The sequence below is a fragment of the Mercenaria mercenaria genome, chromosome 1 (assembly GCF_021730395.1).
Source record: "Mercenaria mercenaria strain notata chromosome 1, MADL_Memer_1, whole genome shotgun sequence".
Classification (NCBI taxonomy): domain Eukaryota; kingdom Metazoa; phylum Mollusca; class Bivalvia; order Venerida; family Veneridae; genus Mercenaria; species Mercenaria mercenaria.
Genome location: NC_069361.1, coordinates 47,181,075 through 47,199,797, shown reverse-complemented (window position 1 = coordinate 47,199,797; position 18,723 = coordinate 47,181,075). Strand labels below are relative to the sequence as shown.

The window sequence follows — 18,723 nt, the reverse complement described above, 5'->3', positions numbered from 1 at the left end:
TTGCAAAACAGATACTTGTGTGCAACCAACAGAAATATATTATAGACTACCAAATTTATATAGCACCTTTTCATGACAATGAGTTTCAAAGATGTTTTACATACATAGGCATACATGGAAGTCATTCGTGGACCGAATTCATCCTCTGACAATGCAGATACAGAGGCATCTGACCAGAGGTACAAGTCGAGACAAAGCTCCAGGAACATAGAGACAAACATTCTTTATGAAAAGACAACCCGGTTCTTTCAAGCGCTCATTGTAGAGCACCAATACACGCATATCTCTCTGTCTGGAAAGATCCAGTGTTGTCCTATTGTTGGTTGGGAAACACTCAAAAAATCCCATAAATTGCCAATTCCTGAGGATCCATGCTGGTCGCAAATGCACTATGTTGGTTTTCTCATAGTGCGGCTCATTTATTAAGGAGTCCTGTATTAATTAAAGCTGCTCGCCCGCAGAAAGGTTTACGGATTCACAGCACTATATGGTTATGTAGGAAAAAGTAAAGCGTTGCAAACGGTTTATTATTTTTCCAACATAACGCCATCCATATAGAGCGGTGAATCCGTAAACCTGTTTTCATAAGCCATTTTCTCAGAACGTTACGTAGATTTTCGCTTATTTTGTTGATCATGCCTTTTCATTTTACATTCTTGTTATAAAAATGTTGCTTTTGTGAAATTGAATATTTTCGACCAAACTGAGGGCGAGCAGCTTTAAAGGTACTGACTTCAAATTGAAGTAACATTAGAATATGAGTTGTTGTTTCTAAATTATTTCAAAAATTCCATATCAAGAAAAATGATGACCGCATTGGGAATCGAACCACAGACCGCAACGGCAATAAAGACATTTTCCCTGTTGTCGTAACCAATGCAACTTCAATATATATATATATTTATATTCGATACACATAACCTGGAGTAAAGCGTTAGAAACCTGTTTCGATTTTCATTGTAAATGTAGTAAAACAGCAAATTATCATGTGTTTCAGTAACATATAGTTTGTCAGTAATTAAGTTAAAAAGCCTTCTTAAGAAATATAGCATTTATTTCCAGATATCTAATGTGCCTATATTTGTAGCCATCATACACGAAGAAGGGAAGTAACCACTGTTTAAAACCTAAAGCTTCGATACAAGATTTATCTTACACAAGTCGAATACAATCACGGAAGTCACTCTGTTCACACTAACGGAGGATTCCGGAGATGGCCGAGGCTTCCCTATTGTCAAGGAAGTAAATAATACCCAATCATGGCGGTTGACGGTCGTAAACTTGGAGAATCTGTTTATAAAGGATCAGATGATTTTCACAGTTTTCCATGTTCACCTTCACCCTTTTCGAAGGGAGGTAAAAATGTTGCTGCGGTGAAACACTGTGTGGAGTGTGATGAAAATCTGTGTACATCATGTGTCAATGATCATAACAAGTTTTCCGCCATGAAAGGGCACCAGATGTTGGACAAACTGCAACAATCGAACGTACAGAGACCGCAGCTGCCAAGCCAGAGGTGTACCTAACATGGAGGAAGGGTTATAGATGTCTACTGTCCTGATCATGACACAGTCTGCTGTTCAACCTGTGTCGCTGTTGAACACAGGTTATTATATTATACTTTCGTTTTCCGCTTGTATTGCTGTAGAACACAGGTTATTATATTGTACTTTCGTTTTCCGCTTGTATTTCTATTATATTGCACTTTCGTTTTCCGCATGTATTGCTGTAGAACATAGGTTATTATATTGTACTTACGTTTTCCGCATGTACTGCTGTAGAACACAGGTTATTATAATGTACTTTCAGGTTATTATAATGTACTTTCGTTTTCCGCATGTATTGCTGTAGAACACAAGTTATTATATTGTACTTTCGTTTTCAGCATGTATTGCTGTAGAACACAAGTTATTATATAGTACTTTCGTTTTCCGCATGTATTGCTGTAAAGCATAGGTAGTTATATAGTACTTTCGTTTTCCGCATGTATTGCTGTAGAACACAAGTTATTATATTGTACTTTCGTTTTCCGCATGTATTGCTGTAGAACACAAGTTATTATATTGTACTTTCGTTTTCAGCATGTATTGCTGTAGAACACAAGTTATTATATAGTACTTTCGTTTTCCGCATGTATTGCTGTAAAGCATAGGTAGTTATATTGTACTTTCGTTTTCCGCATGTATTGCTGTAGAGCACAGGTTATCATATTGTACTTTCGTTTTCCGCATGTACTGCTGTAGAACACAAGTTATTATATTGTACTTTTGTTTTCCGCATGTATTGCTGTAAAGCATAGGTTATTATATTGTACTTTCGTTTTCCGCATGTATTGCTGTAGAACACAGGTTATCATATTGTACTTTCGTTTTCCGCGTGTATTGCTGTAGAACACAAGTTATTATATAGTATTTTCGTTTTCCGCATGTATTGCTGTAGAACACAAGTTATTATATTGTACTTTCGTTTTCCACTTGTATTGCTGTAGAACACAGTCAAGTTATTATATTGTACTTTTGTTTTCCGCATGTATTGCTGTAGAACACAGGTTATTATATTGTACTTTCGTTTTCCGCATGTATTACTGTAAAGCATAGGTTATTATATTGTACTTTCGTTTTCCGCATGTATTGCTGTAGAACACAGGTTATCATATTGTACTTTCGTTTTCCGCATGTATTGCTGTAGAACACAAGTTATTATGTAGTACTTTCGTTTTCCGCATGTATTGCTGTAGAACACAAGTTATTATATAGTACTTTCGTTTTCCGCTTGTATTGCTGTAGAATACAGTCAAGTTATTATATTGTACTTTCGTTTTCCGCATGTATTGCTGTAGAACACAAGTTACCACTAGTATATTATACTTTCGTTTTCCGCATGTATTGCTGTAGAACACAAGTTATTATGTTGTACTTCCGTTTTCCGCTTGTATTGCTATTATATTGCACTTTCGTTTTCCGCATGCATTGCTGTATTGCTGTACGAAGAGGCTTTTTTTGTAATTTAGCTTTCAGCAACTATAGATCTGTATTTCAAGTTGAAGTTAATTTCTAAAGACAAAATATTTTAGTGAAAGATGGCCATTGAATATCTTTAAATATTCATTTAACGCTGATGTAGAACATTATAAATGAATTGTACATGTACATGTTTTCTATAAGTCTTGTTGAGAACACTGGTGATTATATTATATCTTCGTTTTCCACTTGAATTAATGAAAAACGCGAGTAATTATATTGTAATTTCGTTTTCCGTTTTTATTGGCAGAAGTTATTATAATATATTTCCGTTTACCGCTATCTTGATGACTAGAACACGAGTTATTACAAAATGTTATTTCGTTTTCAATTTTCATTGACATAAGTTATATTGTAATATGCTTCCATTTTCCACTGGACATAAATAATTTTATTGTATTTTCATTTTCCGCTAGAACAATTGCTAATACGTTGTTCTTTCATTTCCCATATATTTTGTTCAGCTGGAAAGTGACACAGATCTGTCTCTCTCCTACGTGTAGAATTTGATGGTCTTATCGAAATAAAAGTCTGCCAGACGAGCGGTTTATTTAAGATTGAATAGTGCAGCCAGGTTACAAAAACAAAATGCATACATAATACATATCATAAAGGTTAATACATGCACTTGTTTATCTTAATAATCGCTTCTCAATATCTATAGTTTGATATTGCAAAAAAAAGAAATTTAGCCGTATATCCGCGAAATATTTGAGTAAAATAATCTACGAAACTTTGCCTTCAAACATAGAAAGAATATCCCACGAAATCCAAAACAAAATAGAATTTCTAAAGTAATTTTTCTAACGTAAAAAAAAATCCACTAAGTCAAAATTGAAATTCTAAAGTAATTCTAGCAAATTCCAATGGAAAATAATGGTGCGAACCGACTCGCCCAGGAAAAAACCAGAGCTCAAAAACATTTGAATTGCTAAATGAAAATTACTCTGGAAACCTGTACCCATTTGTCAATGTCAGATCGCCGAATGTCGATCGGGCCTCGTTCCTTGCGGATATACGTCATTCTAACAATATTATAAATGTCAATAGTCCACATTTGCATTTTTAACCTGCCAATAGAATAGTTCTGTACCACAAATACATACGCAAAATGAAGTTAACATGTTGCTGTTGGATGTGTTTTCAAAAATACATAGCAAGTAGTACTTTAATAATATTCTTTTACATGTAAAATGTATTCTAATGAACCTCTGTCATCAAATAAAGGACTTAGAATACAGAGAGCCATCATAAAATGACTATGATAATGTATCAGACATTCAAACAATTTTCGAAAAATATCATTTTCGGAATCCCTTAGTAAAAAAGCTTGAAAACGAAAACCTATTCAAAAATAAAAATAATATTCACGGCATATTCTAATAAATATAAGCTTACTTCGAAGCTGAAAAATCTTCATGAAGCTACAACCGTTTTTACATATGAATATTCACATGAAATAACACATTATAACTTTAAAAATGGAAATCTAGTTTTGTGTGAAGTCGCCTGGTAGAATACACTTTTACAACATATATACTCAACCACGAGAAAAACGTGCATAAAGACCGACCAATATATCACTACCTTGTATCCAGTACGGTACGCTTAAGACAAATATTTATAGTTTATTAGCTTTGTATCGGGAAATATGCACGAGTTCTTCTGCGAAAATATTGCGCGACTTTAGGAGCGCAATATTCTTCCGCTGAAGAACGAGTGCATATTTCCCGATGCAAAAATAATAACCTTTTTATTACATACAAATCTACACGTATAAATATTATGTAAATATCAAAAATATGTTCAATAGCCTGAATAGGATTGACAATACTGAACTAAATAGAAAAAATAGTGCAGCATCACACACTGAATTACGTCACGCACCCTATATGAAATTCAGGCGTCAGTGTATGGAAAAATGTTTCCGGTACCAGTGTAGCTTAACGGGGAATAGAAACGAGTATGTAATAATTCATGCTATACAGCGAACCGCGTGAAATTGATATAATGAATAGGATTGAATAGGATTATCATCTGCCATTGCAAATATGTTTGAAATACGCACAGTGATTGAAAATTAGCAATCTTATGTTAGATATTTTTATGTCTACACCAACTGGCTGAGACATATTGTTTTTGCCCTGTCCGTCCGTCCGCCCGCCCGTCACACTTCATTTCTGATCAATAACTAGAGAACCATTTGACCTAGAGCCTTCAAACTTCATAGGATAATAGGGCTTATGGAATAGATGACAAATATCGTTTTTGGGATCACTCAATTAAAGGTCAAGGTCACAGGGGTTTGAATGTGGAAACCCGTTTCCGATCAATAACTTGAGAACCACTTGGCCCAAAATATTGAAACTTCATAGGATGATTGAAAACGCAGAATAGATGATTTCTATTGATTTTGAGGTCACTCTATAGAAGGTCAAGGTCACAAGGGCCACGAGTTAGCAAATTCGTTTTTTTTTCTTACAACGAATTAAGAAATTGTTTTATGTTTTTTTCTTAGTTATACTAGTATCTCGTTGCCACGAGATAACATTTTTTTTCTCTTTTTTTCTTAGTTATAATTCGTGGCCACGAGATAAATTAAAATAAGAAATCCGATGTCCCCTCCATGCTTCCGTAAGCGTGCACGCGGTTTTTGTAGCACATTTCATTGTGACGTACTAGGGCTTTCGCAAACATGCCATAACAGAAATTTGAAAATTTTGTGTGTAGTTTTCGTGCACACATTATGTCGTGTTGTTAGTTTCGTTTTGTCGCGTCGGAATGTACGTGAAAGCGACACACAAAAGTTTCGCTATGCCGCACTAGCACGCACCAGGGCGACCAAACGAAACGTGCTACGTAAATCGCGTGCATGCCAGCGCGACATAAAGGAATGGCCTAAATTGGTATAAAATTCAACTTACCTACTATTATATCCTCCTTTTCAGTGTCTGTCGTGGAATACAGTTTATACCCGACGTTGCGAAAGATGTAAGAAAACGCAAAGACCTTCAGGATCTAGAGTCCAAGATGACGAGTCTAGAGTCTCGTCTTAGCACGCTACTTAAAAAGAAACACGTTGACTTAAAGAAGCTAAAACAGAATAAAGATGAAATACTGAAAGACATTCGAGCGTTGAGAAAGAAAATTAATGACCACCTTGATAAGATTGAACAAGAATTTATTGATGAAACTACAGTAATATTCGAAGGGGAAATGCAAAATATTGAAGCCGATGAAAAGAAACTTGAAATGGTACTTGCAGAACTCGGTAAAAGTCAACAACAGCTAAAGGCAGCTAAAGATGAAACCGATTCAGAAGTATTTGTTCAAATGAAGACAACAAATACAAGCGTAAAGAAAATCAAAGATTCAGTTGACAAAATGGAGCAGAGTGGACATGTTCCAGATTTTAAGATAAAATTTGATAGGGCCCTTGAGTGTTTTCAAGACGAAATTCGAGTAATGGGAAAACTAACTGAACTATCGCCCAATATTTCTATGACAATGCAGAGAGAATATGAATGCAGAGTAAAAGAAGACGACAACAGGCGTGATAACATACAAGGAATCTGCCTGACAACCAGGGGAAATATACTTCTGACTGATTTTTTAAACAAGAAACTCAAACAGATAAACGGCACTGATAGCCTTGTATCCTGTCTGAAAGTGCCTGGCTCTCCCTTCGGTATTTGCAAGATATTCGACGATCAGTTTGCTGTTACCCTGTTACATGAAAAGAAAGTTCAGTTTGTCAAAGTCAATGAACAAATGCGATTGTTAAGTTCATTTACTCTTGGAGATAAATGCCGGGGAGTATCTTATAACAATTGTGTTATCTTTGTCTGCTGTGGTAGAGGTGGAGGGAAAGCAAGGTTGGCAGAAGGCCCAGGTCATATTGAGCTATACAATGAAAATGGGGTATTAATGAGGTCATATTTTGAATCTATCAGATGTCCAATCGGTTTAGCATTTTCCAGTAACGGGAAAGAGATGTGGATTGCTGACAGATACAATGGACTTATCATTATGGATAGCAACGGCTATCTTCTATCGAAGAATACATTTAAGGAAGTACAGCAGCCAGAGGCTATCTGCAAGCTTCGCGACGATATTGTATGCATCAGTGATGTCAAGAGTGGTAACCTTGTAACCATAGTTGATGGTATTGTAAAACAAATTCTACTCACAGATACAGGTGGCATTTTAGCCATGTGTTTCGATGACAAACGCTCACAACTCATAATAAGTGCATACGGTCATGAGAAGATCAAAGTCTTTGAAATATATCGTTAGAAGACGTAGTTGTCAGTCAGTAAAGCTTCTGTCTGCCATGATAAGACAATGCTAAATGAATGTTTCTCATTGCAGAGTTGGTGCAGCCGTTTTGCGCCTGCGCGGAATTATTATCCATTGGAGCGCACGGCAAAATTACTCATTTTTTGCATGTCCGCACGCATTTAGAGTATCAAATGCATAATATACTGACTAGAGATTAGGGTTAGTATCACCATGGTTACAAAATATATACATTTAAGATATTTTCTTTCAAATTTAGTTAATCCGGTATATACCGGAGTCTGTAATATATCACAGGTGCACCAACTCTGTATTTAGTCACATCCATGCTAAATACGGATTGATATGGTGAGCTGTGTTTTAATAGAATCTAGGAAAATCGCAGACATTTCCATCCGGCAAAGAGTCTGCTATACCAGCTGCCTTCGAAACCCGTATAACGAGTTCACTGAATTGCAATACAGACCTGACTCTCAGTTATGGTTTAACAAAAATACTGCATATATCTGTCATAATACTTTCGTTTCTTGTTCTGGTGATGTTTGAGAGTATGTAACTGCTTTAAAACAAAAATAATTCAGTGCAAGCCCAGCTACCGTAAAACGTGCAAAACCGTCTCCAGCTGATGCGTTATATATCTGGAAAAGTTGATGTCATCCGTAAGAGGCTCAAGAATTTGAATTTGCTGAAATCATTTGAGCCGCGCCATGAGAAAACCAACATAGTGGCTTTGCGACCAGCATGGATCCAGACCAGCCTGCGCATCCGCGCAGTCTGGTCAGGATCCATGCTGTTCGCTTTCAAAGCATATTGCAATTAGAGAAACCGTTAGCGAACAGCATGGATCCGGACCAGACTGCGCGGATGCGCAGGCTGGTGTGGATCCATACTGGTCGCAAAGCCTATATGTTGGTTTTCTCATGGCGCGGCTCATTTATTGAACATTTTCGTTAAGTCGTTCGACGTCTACGGGTTGCGGTTTCAGGAGGGCCTCCATTATTCGTAAACTGCAAACGACCGGCCAAACAAAACCATACACAGGAAAATAAAATCGAAAGATAGGACTGACGATTTCATGATACATTTGATTGTCTGTTTTATTTAATGATCCATAGATGTATATATATTATACATGTAATATATATATGTCAAAACCAGCATTGGTAGATTTCATTAAAACTGTTTAACATAATAAACGCACTGGCCTCCAGATCGTCCGACGACAACAACAACAACAACAAAGTAGGCATCAGGAAATTAATCCAATATTTCCTGAGAAAGCTTTGAAACTTAATTACTGACAGGCTATATGTTATGGAAACCCATAAGATTTAGTTGTTTTAACTTTTTTTACCATGAAGATCGAAAAGCGTTTGTGACGCTTTAATTGAGGCAAACTGCCTTTATCATAACTATATTCAACGCTTTAAATATGTAATCCTCCGTGGCGATATTGGTAAAGACAGCGAAAAGGTTTTTAATTGACGCTGCGGCCCGGGTTCGATTTCCGACCCGTGAAAATCTTTTTTTCTCTGGATTTGGCATTTTCAAGATAGTTTAGAAACAAAGACTCATATACTAATGTTCATAAAACGACAAACTTCAGATTTAAGGAAAAGCCATTTAGCCAAAATCTGGAGATCAGTGCCTTTAAACAAGATGTATCCCAGACCATTAAAGCTACATAGTCAACTGAATTTTTTTCTTCTGAATATTGAATAAATTAATTGTAACAGTATACATGTATTACTGGTATGCTTAAATAAATCAATAAACAAGAAGAGAAACTTGTATGTCTTTAATATATGATCCAGTTGTTAATAGATATACATGTACATGTTTGACTTCTGAAGCAATTTCTGCATACCACAAAAAAGATCAGGTGCGTGCCAAATGTCTACAGGAAAATTTGTTTTCGTTTCAGTGCGAGTCTTTTATCAACCATACTGAGAACATCTCTAGCCGACGAATATTTCTTGTCTTAACTGTAAAAGAACATAATTGTTTTCCTGGAAACTTGCTTCAAAATTCCAGTGGAATCTAAAAAATCACTTCACAGTAAAGACAAATCTTAACAGGTCATTTGAAATGTGCCACACTGTCACAGACCCCTGAAAACAAGGTTCATAAATCTCTGCATTTCTAGCCACATAGATCTTTAAAACCATGTTCCAAAACTGTTTCACAGTGTGAGTAATCACTAAACAATTCACCTTGCATCTTTTAAACTATTTTAACCATCATTTTATTAAGAGTAAAAGGTTTTTTGAATTGTAGTTATTTACAAGAAAATATATGAAGTCAGGGAGACGAATTCTCAAAAAGCAGTTTAAATAAACAATCCAGTGACATAAGGAAAAAACATGCATACATACTCATTTTACGACTGATTCAATTCAATATTATCATGTCTGTCCGACTAGCTTTCGTGAGGCGAAATTGGGACGGAAAAGACTATGGCTGTGTTTAACTTGCGGTACTAAAAATTCAAAAAACTCAAAGCACTGATGGTGGCTGCAACTGCTGCTAATCAGTTTGTCTAATACTGGATAGAAAGTGACATCTTAGGAATTCTTAGTATAAATCAGAAGTTTTGTTTCAAAACATTCAACCTTTTCTTTCAAAATTAATACTTTTCCAGTGCATATTTTAGTTAACGTACACACACTGATTTGGTCCTTCATGGACAGTTTTGTTCTTTATTTGATAATATGTGTGAAAATACAACAAAACTTACCCCTTGGCCTTTTTTTTTACTATAAACAAGAACAAAAATATTTTTTTTAAGTCATTCAGCTTTTTAGGTTTCTTTCAAAAGCGTTTGATTACAGCCTGCCGTTGATTATATATACTGATTTAGTCCTTACCAGAAAGCTTTCGATTTTCCTGGAATTAATGTGAAAGAAAACTCATGTGAAACATAAACATGCACTTAGAATGTCAGTCCTGAAGCCAGTATAATTATGTTAGTAAGCAAGTGCAAATCTGCCTGTTATAGCCGAATGTCGGCAAGTTTGACGAAAGTGCTAGACAGAATGCCTGACATTCGGTCAGACAAACTTAATCTTAACTTGATTTAACTTTTTTCTGACCGAGAACAAACAAACAAAAAATGGGTAATTGACGAAACAGTCGTTTTAATTTTGATACATATATTTTTATCAACCTTGACTTATTTTACTTATAATGATTATAATTGAAGTGGAAGAGCAGAAAACGTTTTCATAACAGTTTGATTGTTTCAATATTTCTAATAATGAAAAGATGACAGGAATTTAAAGTCCTCAGGCTTAGGTTGAAAGAAATTGAAATTTTCATATTTTGAGAATAAAATAGGGACTATTAAAATCAAAAAGCACTTCGATGGTTTAAACGAAAAGAGACCACGGTCAAGAAAGGTAAATATGTATGACATTTCTTTCAGTTTGAGAACATTGGTACGAAAAGTTTAACCGTTAATACGAGTTTTTTTTCCAAAATTATTTTATGTTAAATGATTTTGATTGATTAAGCAGTGTTGCAGTAAATATTATGAGTTTTTGTTTTCCATTTTGCAACAATTGTTTGGCTTCAGTTATGTAAATGCATGGATTTATCTAACATAAATCAATTTTTTGGGAATAATTTGGTACTTGATTATCAACGACACTAGAATGGCCATTTTTTTCACGGAAGATTAAAGTTTAAAATGTAGTTATCTCTTAAACGGACCTGTTATCCCATGACTTGCTACAGATTGCCGGTTTAAAATATCGCTGCAGGTTCATATACGATCCAATGTCACGAACCCACTAATTCAATAGCCCGCCCACTTAGCTCAATAGGGAGAGCGCAGATCTACGGATCGCGGGGTCGTGAGTTCGATCCTCAGGCGAGGCGCATGTTCTTCCTGACGATTTGTCTGATATCACTTGGCCTCCACCGCTGATTCATGTGGGGAAGTTGACAGTTACTTGCGGAGAACAGAGTTGTACTAGAACAGAATCAAGGAACACTGCTTAGGCTAACTGACCGCCGTTACATAACTGAAAAACTGTTAAAAACAGCGCGAATTATCCAGAAACAAACAAAGCGGTAGTACCGTCCATGAACTAACTTAGCCAAACCGAGCCTGCAACCCTTTCAATTTTGTCATGTTGGGCGACCTGTGGGTTTCCATGTTTTCTGTATTATTACCTACGTGACCTCTAGGACAGTACTGCGGTATGATACAATGGCGAGGAACAACCCACTTGCTGAATATTATCGCTTCAGGTCGAGTTACATCAGATCTTATTTTGTTGTTCGCGTAACAATAAATTTGCATATTTGTATTCATACACTTAATTGTTTAAGGTTGTGGACATCGTAGCACTTACACTTTACCGAATTTTTTTTTAAAAATCATTGATTGAATGACTACTGGTTGAAAAAGTCTGTTATTACTGTTACGAATCATAATAAAAAGAAACCTGCTATATTTTCTCCTCAAACATTGATCATAAGATGATCGTACATGTTTTTTTTTTTCACATATGACCACAAGCTAATTTACCAAAAATAATGGTCATGCTAGAAATATTTTGCTATTAAATCCCCCCCCCCCAAAAAAAAAAGATTCTACAGTTCAACTTATAGTCAGAATATAAAACGAATCCACATAGAAAATACATCATCTAACTCTCAACCGTGGGAAAGAATGGCCTAGGGAAAATCTTTCGCCAAAAGATAGAATGATTTAAGACGTATCTTGTTTTGCGAAAGAAAGAAAAACCTGTGTACGGATTCATTGAATGAAACGGTTAATAATGGAAATGAAACGTTATACTATGATAAAGACAAACCATTCTGACCACTATTATAGAGGTCCTCTTTCAGATAAAGGTTAAAGAGCACTTCATAATATTTTATAACGATATTATAAAACTGAGAGAAATAACAGCTGATTATCATGAAATTACTGTTACGCAAGTTTTAAGCTGCCGGTTGAATTTAGTACAGTACTTCAGAAAAGTAGCAAGAGACTTAGCGGATTGTGGAAACTGTAAGTATAAAGTTACTGATTATATATACCATATTCATTTATTCGAATAACGATGTTGTATCACATTACATTAAACTATCAATTTATATTCTGGTAAATGCAAAAATAAAAGTGAATGTTTTATAGTAAAGTAATTCAGTAGAAAGTTTCTTTTTCTTGCGAATTAAACAGCCAGTCCTGAACAGTCAAAACTTACCAGCAGACGAATAACTAAAAGCGCGCGTGTGCGCGCGTATTATTGAAATACTTGATATGATTTAGAATAGTTGCATTCGAATATTTTTAGAATTAATTCTATTATTATGTGAATGTAATACAAGGAACATTGTGAAACAATCTCATTCAATATTGTACATGTAGAATTTTCCTGATGTCGAAGACATGTTGTGTGATAGGGGCGGGGGTAGCGGGCCTGGCGGGCGTCAAGCAGTGCCTAGAAGAGGGAATCCAACCTTCGTGTTTTGAAAAAGATTTTGATATTGGTAAGTATAACTTAGCTTGGCAGTACGATTATTTAAAAGTAAATTTTCGGATACCAGGATCCGAAGCAAACGTTGTCAATGTAACGTTTTTTTTTTGTTTCTTTAAAAAAATAAAGGCAATGTCTGCTATATGCATGGGGCTATAACACACAACTCCCTTCTCTATGCTACCTAAGATGTCTAAAAAGTTACATTATATCCCGTCAAAAAATAAAGTAAAAATTGAATTTTTAAAAAATTTTGAAATGAAACTCAAATTTTAAATAATAAGAAAGTTTCTATTTATATCCTTGAAGTTATCAAGGAAAAACCTCGTTACAGAAAAGTCGGCTCAGACAGTAGATCTACTCTACAATTTGAACAGGGTACATAGGATTTAAAACATAAACTTGATCTTTTAGATATTTAAAAGTTGGTGGCTTTTACTGTAATGCTTATTATATATTTTTATTTTATATTATGATTTAAATTTAAATTTTAAATATATATAATAGTATGAGATCAGTAAGTATATCCCAGCTTGAAAAGTACATTTCTTCGAGTTGTTGACCGTCAATCGTATCAGCGAACATGAAAGAAATGAATTTATGTTATTTCTTTCAAACACTCCAAATTGTTTTCATTTTCCAGGTGGATTATGGCATTATAGAGATTTCGCGTCCAATGACCAGGAACCGAGCCTATATAACTCGTGCAGCATCAACACGAGTAAAGAGATGACATGCTACAGTGACTTCCCTATACCGAAAGAATTCCCAAACTTCATGCACCACACCCATTTCAAGAAATATCTTGATCTTTATGCAGAAAACTTTGGTTTGATGAAATACATCAAATTACAGGTATTTTTGTGACAATGCTCGTTTCATATTGTATCATGCACGATTTTTTCTTACTTTATAAACACTCACCGAGTTTTTTTTATATTGCCCGTGATATGCAGTATGTATTGATGTGTAATTGACATACTTACGGAATCATGTACTTTGTCCCCAAAGAAATCTCCATACGTTTGGTAAAACGAAATCATTTCTGGTTTATTCTGCTTGATCTTTCAAGCATACCTTTCTATCCTAGATGGATTTACATTTAAGGCACTGACCTCCAGATTTGGCTAAAAATATTTTTTTCTTTCAAATTGAAGTTTGGTCATATTATGAACATTAGTATGTGAAATTTTGTTTCTAAAATATTTTTAGAATTCCAAATCAATAAAAAAAGATGACTGCGTCGGGAATCGAACCCCGGACCGCCGCGGCAATATTGACATTTTCCCGTCGTCGTAATTAGTGAATTATGACTTCAAAATATAGATATTTATAATCGAGACAGTTTACGTGGAGTAAAGCGTTATAAACGCTTTTCGAGTTTCATCGTAAAAAGTAGTAAAACAGCAAATTCTCATGTGTTTCCGTAACATATAGTTTGTCAGTTATAAAGTATTAATGCCCTCTTAAGAAATATAGCATTTATTTCCAGATATCTAAAAAATATTTTTTTGTGTTGTCGAACGATCTGGAGGTCAGTCCCTTTAAAGACATTCCTCGCGTATATTTCAAATTCTGTATTTATAATTACCTACTATCTAGAGACCAGCTCAAGGATTCGATGATCTTACGTCAATGAACCATATCATTATTGTTACATCCTGGACATCTTTGGCGTCAAATTTAACCAATAACTATTCAGAGAAAAGAATGTAAATCTAGGTCTTAATAATTTCAGACCGAAGTTATAAAGGTAGAAAAGGCGGAAAACTTTGAAGAGACTGGTCAGTGGATCGTTACAACCAGAGACTTGAAATGCAATAAAACCAGCAAAGAAAAGTTCGACTTTGTGATGATCGCCAACGGACACTTGACAGAGCCGAACCGACCGAGCTTACCAGGGCTAGATAAGTTCAAAGGAAAAGTTCTTCATACCCACGACTACAAGGTAAAGGTTCCAAGATCTTCATACCTATTACACCTAACTGTATATTTGTTTTCATTTATATGCCTATGGCTACAAGGTAAAGGTCATACCGATATATGGTGTATACGGAAGCACAGATGGGACATTCAATTTTATTTTTATCTCGTTCCAACGACATAGAAACTCGACTATGTACACTATATAGTGGGAACGAAATATAAAAGAATGAAATCGGAATAATGTCGTTGAAACGGTATAAAAATAACTCAGTGCGGAAAAGACATATAAAAAAGTAAACTCGGGGACTATGTTACGTCGGTAAAAGATAGGAAAATATCGTCATACTATGTCATGAGAACGAGACAAAAGCTCTGATGTCCCTCCTCGTACTTAAATACAACATATTGAGCATAATAAAAGGGATACTTTTTAGATACCAGTATGTAATGTGTCAATTTCCGCACATCAGTGAAAAACAGTTTGCAAGATATTTTCTCCGTTTATAATAACTCTGTGCAGTCGATTTGCCCTGTTTGTACTGTATGATTTCAAGATGTTTGATATTTTTCAGGACTTCCGAGGCTATGAGAATCTGAATATACTGATTGTTGGTATTGGCAACTCGGCCGCTGATGTTGGATGTGAGCTTAGCCGGCACGCTAAACATGTAAGATCAGGATTATATAGTTCAAATTTATTTTCGTATCTCAGCTAAAAGGCCGTAAAATTTTGTCGATTTGTGACTGTTCAGAAGTTTGTCTCACAAGACAGTTCAAACTGGTTTGATACAGATAATATAAAAACAAAGTCAGCAGGTTAGACTGTATTTTTGGCCAGAAGTTGTGTTTCTGTTGTTTTTTCCTTTGACTGTCTTAGTTTTTTAATTAGTAAGGCTAAACGTAAACAAAATCATAACTAGTTCTTTACATCTTGTTATAGGTATATATGAGTACACGTCGAGGAACGTACACCATACAGCGTGCAGCAGACTACGGCGTTCCGTACGACCACATTGCAATCACACGTTTCCGACAGGCGTTGTCATGGAAACTTATGAGACCGTACCATTTCTACAAACTGAATTACCGATACAAACACCGTAACTATGGTCTTTCACCAAATTTCAACTTCGAATCAGCCGGTGTTACCATAAGCGACGATTTACCGAACCGTATCCTTCTTGGTGCCATCAGCATACACAACGATGTAAAGCATTTTACGGAAGACGGCGCTGTCTTTGTTGATGGTACAGAGGTCAAGGACATCGATGTTGTTGTTTTAGGGACTGGATATGTTTATAGCTTTCCTTTCCTGGATGAGTCAATTATTAGGAGGAATGGCCACTTTTCATATCTTTATAAACTGGTATGGCCAACGGAATTGAACCCTTCCACATTAGCAGTCATTGGACTCGTCCAGCCGTTTGGTCCCCTGCCTCCAGTACTAGAAGCACAGGCAAGATGGGCAGCAAACGTGTTTGCCGGTCACAGTAAACTGCCAACGAATGCCATAAGATTAAACGCTGTAGAAAATTGGCGGGAATTCATTAGGAAGAAATATGTTGACTCCCCTCGATATACGACACAGATATATTTCATCCAGTACATTGACGAAGTCGCCAATTTCATCGGATGTAGACCAAACCTCTGGAAACTGTTCTTCCAAGACTTCAAACTCTGGTACAGGGTGTTTTTCTGTCCAGCTACGCCTCCACAATGGAGACTAGAAGGTCCTGGAAAATGGGAAGGCGCAAGAAAAGCAATTGGTCACGTGCGAGAAAAAACCTGGTACCCTATGCAAACAAGAAAAGCTGGGGACCATGAACAGGATGGGCTGTATGACGGGTGGATCGAACTGTTCAAGAAATTTGCTATTATTATTTTAGGGTTAATACTGATGACATTCTTGTTTTCGAATGGATATCACACGTATCTTATAAGAAATTGAAGGGTACTCACAAACATTCAAAAAGATACTCAGTTTTTGGTAGCTCATATGGTTGCAACGGTCCTCTGTAGCCGGACATGTTATAGTTAAATATTATGAATGCTTTAGAGTTTTGGTGACAGTACATTCCATCTATTCATCTTAAGATATAAAAACACTTGTAAATATATATAGGTCACCATAAGTAATAATTATTCTTTTTAGATTTTAACCTGATGATCACGTATACCATTTCTTTATAAGAGGACTTCTAGATTGACCCTCATGCATTGTTTTTACATTTTGAAAGCAAAAGAAGTATACGCTTACCTCTCATATAATAAAACAAATTGTTTTCTTTTATGAATAAAGTTATATTTAATCAAATGTTTCTTATTTTCATTTCATACCTATGCCATAATCACATATAATTTAAGTCAGCATTGTGTATAAATCTATTTATACATTTAGATTAAAATGAATAAATTAAACGGGTGAGCGAATTTTGTTAAAAAAATTGCTAAAGCAACGATTCCTTAATTGATTTTATGTAACAACAGTCTCTCGGCAACTTGCAGAAAATGGAATTGAAACGTGCAAGGGTTTAAAAGTTGCATTAATTAATTACATGATATATACCATTGAATTCAATAACGGCCCTTCAGAAATTGTATTAAGAAAGCAAGGAATATTCGTCGTTACGCACATAGTTGTTTCGGCACCTTCCTGGGCATCAGCTATTTAGCGTAAAGTCGCCATATGATCTAAATTTGTGTCAGTACGACGTTAAACCAAACAAAATAAATAAATAAATAAACTTCCAGACCGAGCAGACTAAATGTGAATTAATCAGAAATCGTCAGTTGATACCACTATTGTATATCTGATAACTCTTTTATTTATACTACATATCAAAATTCGTCCTCATGTAAAATATAGTAATTTCAAAATGGGTATTTTGCGACTTGCTAAATCTGGGTTGAGGTCGTAAATAAAAAAAAAAGACGCAAATAACATCATATTTTGGTTCGATGTATATGTTGATATATTATTAACAACATCTTGTTGCAAACATAGGCCACATTTCAAACTATTCTCAATGTATTTTTAAAGATTATTACGGAATCCTGTTCGTGCCACTTTAATTCTCGCCTCACCAACACGCGACAATGCAATAACTGTCGCATTGTCGCCTTGTCCCAAAACATAATGTATTATATACATGAGAGATTTAACAATCCTCGCGAGATTTTTAGGGCAATAATTATCGTCTTAATTTTCGCTCTAGCATCGGGAAATTAAAATTCTGCTGTTTTTTTTGACGGAGGGTGTGTGTGTGTGGGGGGGGGGGGGGGGGGGGGGCGAACAGGATTCTGTAGATTATGGACAAATATCAAGGCTTGAGATATGGTGAAGTGTATATCTGGGCGCCAGTAGTTTCCAGATTTATCTGCCACTGAAACTGGCTTATCCTCACAACGTAACTTTAAAAGTCATTATACTGAGTGCCAGTAGTGCCATATGTGCAACAAATATTTTAATCAAAGCATAGAAGTAATTCATTGAGTAACGACCGTTGTGCCTGCTCATGCTTAATTAACCCTTAGCCTGCTAAATGTCTAAAATTGACTGGTCCATCATTCAATTTGAGTAGTACCATTTTTTATTCGAAGGGGTGTTCAATGAAAATTTACTGACTGAATAGCGAACAGTGCAGGCTGATCTTGGTCTGCACAGGTCGCAAAGGCTGAATTACTTGCCGCCAGCAGGCTCAAGGTTAAACAACTTTTAGAGTTGTGATTTTTGCTATTTTTATGTTAGTATAGCTTACGCGCCAACACGTTACTTTGTGACTGTATGTCCGAGCAATACTTTGAAATTGTCTGTTTTTCATTCAAAATTGTATGGCTTTACGTTTATTATCCGTAAATCATTGCCAATTTTCTTAACTATCTATTTATTATTTTCGTATCATTCATTAAAAAATGCTGGCAAAAGAAAAAAAACTTCTGTCTAATAAAGTGTGGCTCCGAGTAATTACAACATTTATAAAAAAAAA

The 18,723-nt window shown here is 35.5% G+C and overlaps 2 protein-coding genes across 2 annotated transcripts; both read left to right on the top strand.

The window, feature by feature from the left end:
- The first annotated feature begins 1,342 nt into the window (after positions 1–1,342).
- LOC128557534 (uncharacterized) lies at positions 1,343–7,316 on the top strand. The gene is made up of 2 exons (XM_053544924.1): positions 1,343–1,606; positions 5,969–7,316. The coding sequence occupies exon 2, from the start codon at positions 6,051–6,053 to the stop codon at positions 7,314–7,316; it is 1,266 nt and encodes a 421-aa protein (XP_053400899.1). The 5' UTR covers positions 1,343–1,606; positions 5,969–6,050.
- A 5,381-nt stretch (positions 7,317–12,697) lies between these two features.
- Positions 12,698–17,051, top strand: LOC123539673 (flavin-containing monooxygenase 5-like). Its single transcript, XM_053546596.1, has 5 exons — positions 12,698–12,824; positions 13,455–13,666; positions 14,550–14,759; positions 15,310–15,405; positions 15,678–17,051. Exons 1-5 carry the CDS (start codon positions 12,713–12,715, stop codon positions 16,683–16,685), a joined length of 1,638 nt encoding a protein of 545 aa, XP_053402571.1. The 5' UTR covers positions 12,698–12,712; the 3' UTR covers positions 16,686–17,051.
- Positions 17,052–18,723: the final 1,672 nt, after the last annotated feature.